Consider the following 8060-nt stretch of genomic DNA (forward strand, 5'->3'; position numbering starts at 1 on the left):
TAAAGTAAAATAATTATTAATTACATTAATTTACACGTAATTTTAACATGCTTTCCTAACTTAATACAGAGTACTATTTTTAGTAATATAATAATTTGTTATCTAGGAACACTCGTCAGCATTATCCATATTAATTTTTTTTTTTTTTTTGAAACCCAATATCCATATAAATTATAACTCAAACTATTTATTACTCCGTATTATTAAGAGGCCATTTAATCCTTAAGAAAAAAAAAAAAGAAAAAAAAGAGGCCATTTAATCTAATTAGTCATCTTCATACACACTCTCCCTCTTTTTTCTCATTTTTCTCTCTCCTGACCTTTCGGTTTCAGTGTTGATTGAGCATTTTAGGTGGAGTCTTTCCTTTACCTTCCTCTCTCTCTCTCTCCTCATCTTACCATTTTTTTTTCGCGATTTTCTTCACGATTCCATTGCTTTCGCCTTAATTTCCGACGATTCGATTGCAATTATGTCGATTTCTAACGATTAGGGTTTTGATCGGTGTTTTCTTTTGTATATATTGATTTTTGGGTTTTGGATCTTTCAGCTGTCAATTTAGGGTTATTTATTGTTGTTGTTGATATGCATATTGAGGATTTTGAAGCGGAAGAGGTGGTGGGATGTCAATCGGAGAAGAAGATTAACGATTTTTTCGATGATTCTAGGGTTAGGGTTTCTGAAGATGATCCAAACGTCGTCGCTTGGGATACCAAAAGGGTGTTGATTGGAGCTGGTGCTCGTGCCCTCTTTTACCCTACTTTGGTTTACAACGTTGTTAGGAACAAAGTTCAGTCTGAGTTTCGTTGGTGGGATCGGATTGATAAGGTATCTTATTTACATTTAATTTTTATTTTGATCGATTAAGCTTTGATTTTGTGCAATTTGCTTGTTTATTTATAAATTTCTTGAACAACAAGGATGATTTGATCATTTTTCGATCAATATTAGTGCTCTGATTGATTGTCACTTTTGATATTTCAATTTGTTCATTTTAATTTTTGTGTGATTTGACCCTGTTGCAGATTTTACCCAGTCGTGGATGTAATTTTTGTGGATATTGAGATTGAATAATTGAGATTAGAATTTATCTTCTAGTTTGGGAGGTTGTGATCGCTTGAAAAATGGGTCAAATGTTTTGAATCTTGTTAAGTTTTGGTTTGTTTGAGCTCCAAAGAAGCTGATGAGCACCATTTTGACTTTGTATATTTTGGATTCAACTTGATGAATTGATTTTTCTGTTCATTTTTGGGCTTTTTAATTTTGTTGGTTGTATGTTATTGCCAATTCACAATCGGTAAACAATCTAATACTTTTTTTTGGCGTGAAGTTCATGACCAAACACAATTTACATTGCCATTTTCTGTTCAAATTGACTTGGGTTTGATGTAACGTTTTTCCCCCCAAATCAATGTTTGTAAGGTAAATAATTGCGCAGTAATGCCATCATTTCCATGTAATAAACTGTTAGTTCAATAGTACGGTTTTAAGTTGTAACTACAAAACTAGGCATTAATAATAATGCCTTAGATTGTTTAATAGTGACACAATATGCATCCTAGCTAGGAGTGTGATTGGTATTGATTGGAGCAAGTGAAGATATTAGTCTTCTCTGCATTTACCAAAGTGTTACATGAATTGCCAATGACGTTTTGAGGTGTTTGACGCTGATTATAATATAGTTGTTAAGTTCCTGTATGAATTGGCTTTGTGGGTTTTACTTTTTCCTTTGTTGCTTTCAGAATAGCCTAATGTTGTGTGATCTGATGTGCTGTTAGGAGTGTCAGCTGTGTGCCAACGTTACCTGAATGGCTGCATTTATCAAACATAATGTGGAAAAAGAAAGGAAATATACTTATTTAATGTTTCTTTTGCCGCTGGCCTTTTCCTTATCTCTAACTTGAGTGCCTCCAGTTTGTGTTGCTAGGTGCTGTTCCATTCCCCAGTGACGTTTTGCGATTGAAGGAGCTTGGTGTACATGGAGTGATCACTTTAAATGAGCCTTATGAGACTTTGGTTCCTACATCTCTCTATCATGTGAGTGTGGGGCAATTTATTTGTGGCTGTGTTCATGCTTTAACTTGTATATTAAATGTTCTCAAAATACTCCTGGTCTTCTAATTGTGGAAATGTGCTTCAAATTATTTTCTTATTTTGATTTTTTTATTTTTTAATTTTTTTTTATAAATATTATCTTTTTATATATATGACCTCCCCTTGCGCAGCTATGTATGCTATCTCATCCCTCAAATTATTTTCCATCTGTGTAGTTCCCTTTTATTAACATCTTGCTCTTAATAAGATATTTCTCTTCTTCTGCCTCTTTTAAATGCAAGTACTTTTCACATGTCCTGCTCCCGCATACGCATTCTATCTCTTCGCAATTCTCTTTCTACGTCATTTCCCACTTTCCTTCTTCTAACTTCCTCTTTGTCAGCATGCCGCTTTTGCTCTCTCTAATAATTTGAAAAGAAAAATAAAGGCGTGTTATTTTTATCTTCATTTACTTTTTTAATGAGAAAGATCTAGATAGAATATGGAGTTTTTGCACGAACCTATTGTTTTACTTTTTCCAGTTGCTAATATTGGTCAGACATATTAGTTAATACCTGATTTTGCATTGAGTCAGATGCTCTATATCGTTGTTGATTCTTTCAAACCTCTGCATTTTGTTTATCATTGCCATTTCTGCTCCTTAATATTTATTACTGCTAACTCTGTTGTATTGTTGAACATGATAGGCTCATGGCATTTATCACCTTGTGCTTCCTACTAGAGACTATCTCTTTGCTCCCTCAATGAATGATATATGCCAAGCTGTGGACTTCATTCATAGTAAGTTGTTTTATTTACTTGACTTTCATATATATTATTATATATTATTCTTTGAATTGTTCTATTGGACTCATGATTCAAAGCATTGTGTGCTGAACATATGTTCTGCAACACTGATTACGGCTCATGTTGTGCGGTCTGGATGCCCAAATATATGCAGCTCTACTTCTGCTCAGTGTTGCTCTAAAAGCTGGTGTGGAGGCTACTTTAAATTTTCCCTCTTCTTTTTTTTTTTTATTTTTATTTTATATTTTTTTTAATCTTTTTTTTTTGAGGGAGACGGATTGAATAGTTGAGGCATTTTGGAGAGTGCTTGCTTTTAAGTCATGTTTGTTATCATATTGACATCCTGTGCTAGGTAGAAGTTAATACTAGTAGTAGCTGGTGCCTGACACTGATATCTGATTAATAAAGTTCTTTCTTACTCTTGTGATTTAAATTGTGCTTACTTCTTTACTTGTCATTTTCCCAAGGAAATGCGTGTCGCGGGTGGATGACTTATGTACACTGTAAAGCTGGTCGAGGCCGCAGCACCACAATTGTCCTATGTTACCTGGTCTGGGCTTTACTTCATTAAGTACCTGAGTTGATTTAATACTGCTACTGTGCCTTTGCTTCATATTTTATGTTTCATGTGCAGGTTCAGCACAAGCAAATGACTCCTGAGGATGCTTATAGCTACGTGAGATCCATCAGACCAAGGGTTCAGCTTGCTTCAATTCAGTGGCAGGTACTTTATTGTTGACATGCCTTGTTCAATTGCCCTCTATACTAGCTGACTATATACTTATTTGTTTTGGGTTATAATTTAATATTTGTGTTGCACATTGATTGATGATTGTAGGCTGTCAAGGATTATTACAATTATAAGGTGAAGAGCTGTAGCCCAAAATTGTGCAACGATTTGATAATTAGAAGCTCAGGGCTTCCACCAGTGGGCAACTTGTTTGAATTTGATGATTGCTCCGTAGTGGTGGTGACGAAATCCGATCTCGACGGTTATGATCCAAGTAAGCAGAGTGTTGAAGATAGTCAGATATTGGCAGATCTGAGTGTAATTTACAAGGCACGTGTTGCTGGCCAGGCAGCTCTAGCCAGGCTTTCTTGCTTGTGGCTACGTTGCCATACCCAGCAGAAGATTGCTGAGGAGAAGCTTCTAAGGCAGGGTAGCTGCACCTTCACGGCAGACCAGATAAGTGGTAGCCTTACTGTAGACATCCATGTGTATTAAGATGATGTTCATGTATTTGCGTCAAAATCAAAGATGTTTGATACCCTGTTTTCTAACTCCTGCCCTGGTAAATACGAGAAGGCTAATAAAAATTGTGGGTTTAGCTCGGCCTGGCCTTGCTTTCCCTTGTAAATATTATCTTTTTTTTTTTTCTTAGAATTGTCAAATGTTTAGTTAGGACTCTTTAGGAGGAGCTCTACCCTTGCTCCATTAGGCAATTACATAGCGGCGATAGTGCAAGTAAATATGAAGTATATGCTTATAATCTAAAAGCATCGATATGATTTGTTCAAGGTTAAAAGTAATTCACTAAAAAAAACTTTGTATCGTGATGGAATAATTTGCTGTGCCTGGTGATGCAAAGAAGCCTGCTTTTGGAACTGTATTGGGGTCTTGGACATCCCTACCACCTGATCTTTTATTCAATTAGTACATTGCCAGTTTGCCTTCAATATGTTTGATTTTCGGTTAGTTGTTGTCTTGTTGATCATCACATGTCAGCCAATCGTGTTATACAATCTCAAGTTTTACATCATCCGGCGAAGTTGCAAGGTGTTCTCCAGGTTTGGTACACTTGAATACTTGACCTTCCAATCTTCAACGTAAAGCTTTCTCTGCATTTCTTAAATATCAAGTAAATTAATGGTTATCCCATTTTGAAAGATATTTACATTAAAAAAAAAAAAATGGTTTTGAAGGTATCTCCTCATGGACCTCATGAAACCCGGGAGTCCGCTTGGTTTGTTTGAATTGTCCAACTATTAAGATGGTTTTGAAGGTATCTCCTCATGGACCTCATGAAACCCGGGAGTCCGCTTGGTTTGTTTGAATTGTCCAACTATTAAGATGGTTTTGAAGGTATCTCCTCATGGACCTCATGAAACCCGGGAGTCCGCTTGGTTTGTTTGAATTGTCCAACTATTAAGATGGTTTGAAGGTATCTCCTCATGGACCTCATGAAACCCGGGAGTCCGCTTGGTTTGTTTGAATTGTCCAACTATTTGTATGCCGCATGTCATTGACTCGAGGCCGACACAACCTTTTATATGACCAACTAGTGAATGTATATGGTTTCATATACTATTATATATCCTTCATTTCTTTTTAGTTGACACATTTTGACTTTGTGCACAATCCGCATAACTAACTTTGACTTCATTAATTTTGTCATTGAAACACTCGGTGACATAAAATACCGTACGAAAAACGCTCAATTTTTTAATTAATTCAACTCAATTGCAAAACCCTCCGTGCCAGTCGAGTTTTGCATATTTTTTTTTTAAAAAATGGCCTTGTATGCTGTGGTAGTTATGTAGAACTGAAGCATCACGTTACCCAAACCATGAGGTTTCTCCAGGGAATAGTTATGTAATATATGGCATGTAACTAAGTTGTTAATTAAGAGGGAACTTAATTTTCCTGTCATTTTTTTGTTGATAATTTGAATACTGCTCCAGTCTCCAAATGACGCCAACATGATGTATAAGTCCAAACTCCTGAGTAATATATTGGAATGTTGTAATCTGCACATCTATTTTATTGCTCATTCTAAGTACTGTAGGGATATCTAAGTTAATATTAAAATAAAAATCACATTTTATTTAAGTCAGTTGAGTTAAATTTTGACACCTCAAAATTACATCGTACATTAATATGAAATAAAGTTTCATCACCGAGAGTCCTACTCCTACAGTCCTACTTAAGAGTCACACAGCCTCACACTAAAATTTAAACTACTCTCACATTCGTTCAATCGCTCGCTGCTCCTGGCCTTTCATTTCTGCCGCCCGATTAGGTCAGGTGATACCCACCATTTCCATTTCACTAATTTTCAATTCTTTCGTATTTTGTCATTTTCCATGGTATTTTGTTTTCTATTGCACTATCATTTTCTGCAATTTTTATATAATTAAAGCAATAATTTGAGGTTGAATCATAATCTTGTAACCCTAATACCCTGCTCAACTTTGGTGTTTTATATTTTCTAATTAAAGTTTTATGCTTTATATCTTGTTAATTACTGATATTATTTTCTAAAGTAAATTACTTCAGTTTCTTTTACGATTTTTGAATTAAGATTGCATAATTTAGACTTTCTCCATTGTTTTTTTAGTTGTGCCCTTTGGACTTTTACACTAATGACCTCTTTGATCATCATTTGTGATTTTTGGGTATAAAATACTTCGTATAATCGTATTTGGTTACATGGAATCTTGCCGGATGTATATATATATAAGCATATACTTTCAAAATGTCAAAAATTTTAACTTTTACCTAAAAAATTTAAGACATTAATAATCAAAGTTGTGCATTGGCAAACCTGAAACTTCAAATATGTTGCAAGTGAAATAAAATAGGATAAAGTATGTAATTTAGTCCAATTAGTTGAAAATTGTGGTTAGTGTAAGGTTTGTGAAGGAATTATGGAATTGTATATCATATGTCTCTCTATTTGCGTTATGTTGATAAGAAGGGTATGGTAATAGAACAGTTTCTTGGAGTTGTGTGGGTTGATGGTTTCACTGCTGAGTCATGTAAGGATGCCATTGATTCTTTGCTTAAGGAGCATTCACTGAGTCCATGTAAGATTCGTGGGCAGAGCTACAACGGGGCTAATAATTTGGCTGGTAACTTGAATAGTGATATTAATGGCCTTAAGACTATGATAATGAAAGAATCTCAATCTGCATACTATTTTCATTGTTTTTCTCGCCATATTTATTTGACACTTGTAAATGCTGCTGGAAAGTGTGCCGATTGTATTGCAGTATTTATGAGACTTGCTGATTTGATGAGCCTGATTAGATTAGAGAATCTTGTACACGAGTAGAAATGCTTCAAGAAGCTCAGGCTCAAAAAGTTCTAGTGGCGCTGAGATCTTGTGAGCTTGAGAATAGAAAAGATGTGATTCAAGAGTTTGGCTTACTTGAGACCTTATGACAGCTGGGAATATGATCACTTTAAAACCCTTTTGCATGTTGTTACCATGTTTCCTACAATCCTGGAGGTCCTTGACCTGATTGCTGAGATCTCAAAAGTAGAATACCAAGTGAAAGCTGAAAGGCTTTTGAACTCATTTTTATCATTTGAATTTGTTTTTGTGGCACACTTGATGATGAACATATTAGGGTACACGGATGTGCTACATCGTGCTTTGCAAAGTAGGGATCGTGGTATTGCTAATATCATTATCCTTGTTTCTGTGGTTAAGGAGCAATTTCAAAGAATGAGATCAGATATTGGATGGGAGAAACTCTAGAATGAAGTCTCTTCATTTTGTGTAAAAAATGACATTGAAGTTCTTGATATGACTGCTGATTATGATCCATCTGGAAGATTTAAGCGTTTTGTCAAACCGGGCACAAATCTTGATTATTTTCGAGGAAATATTTATGTTAGTGTTATTGACAAAAGCATTCAAGAGCTTAACAATTTGTTCGATGAGACGAGTATGGAATTGCTTTCATGTATGGCTTGCTTGAACCCAGCTGATTGCTTTTCTTCTTTTGACAAGCAAAAATTGATCAAACTCGCCAAGTTTTACCCCAGTGAATTTTCCTCTGTTGATTTGATGGGCCTTGAGTATCAACTTGAAAACTTTATCTCCGACATGAGGAGTGATAATAGATTCAGGAATTTGAAGGACATCGGGGAGCTTTCAGTGAAACTTGTGGAAACAAGGAAGCACGATGTGTACTGGGCTGTCTATTTGCTTGTGAAGTTAATGTTGATTCTCGGCAACTCCAAGCATCGAGAGAACAATTTCTGGTATAAACCATGTAAAGTTTAAGCTGCTGAACAGTGTAGGTAGCCAACAGTTATATGATTCCTTGACCACTTATGTTGAGAGAGAGGTCTTTTCTGAAGTTCTCGATGATGATATCATAAGTTGCTTCAAAAATATTAAGGCTAGTCAGGATTAGCAGCGACTTTCATTTCCTTATTTGTAATTTATTTGCTTAAGAAATTAGCTTTAACTTTTAAGTTTGCATGGCA

General features: G+C 35.4%; 1 protein-coding gene and 1 long non-coding RNA gene across 2 annotated transcripts; both read left to right on the plus strand.

The window, feature by feature from the left end:
- Nucleotides 1-209: 209 nt before the first annotated feature.
- On the plus strand, nt 210-4220 carry LOC110732379 (putative dual specificity protein phosphatase DSP8). The gene is made up of 6 exons (XM_021912314.1): nt 210-826; nt 1913-2035; nt 2740-2833; nt 3307-3389; nt 3474-3563; nt 3678-4220. Exons 1-6 carry the CDS (start codon nt 584-586, stop codon nt 4062-4064), a joined length of 1020 nt encoding a protein of 339 aa, XP_021768006.1. The 5' UTR covers nt 210-583; the 3' UTR covers nt 4065-4220.
- A 1449-nt stretch (nt 4221-5669) lies between these two features.
- Nucleotides 5670-8060, plus strand: LOC110732381. Its single transcript, XR_002513480.1, has 2 exons — nt 5670-5864; nt 7276-8060. It is a non-coding gene; the product is annotated as an uncharacterized LOC110732381 (long non-coding RNA).

This window comes from Chenopodium quinoa, unplaced genomic scaffold (genome assembly GCF_001683475.1).
Source record: "Chenopodium quinoa cultivar QQ74 unplaced genomic scaffold, ASM168347v1, whole genome shotgun sequence".
NCBI lineage: Eukaryota > Viridiplantae > Streptophyta > Magnoliopsida > Caryophyllales > Amaranthaceae > Chenopodium > Chenopodium quinoa.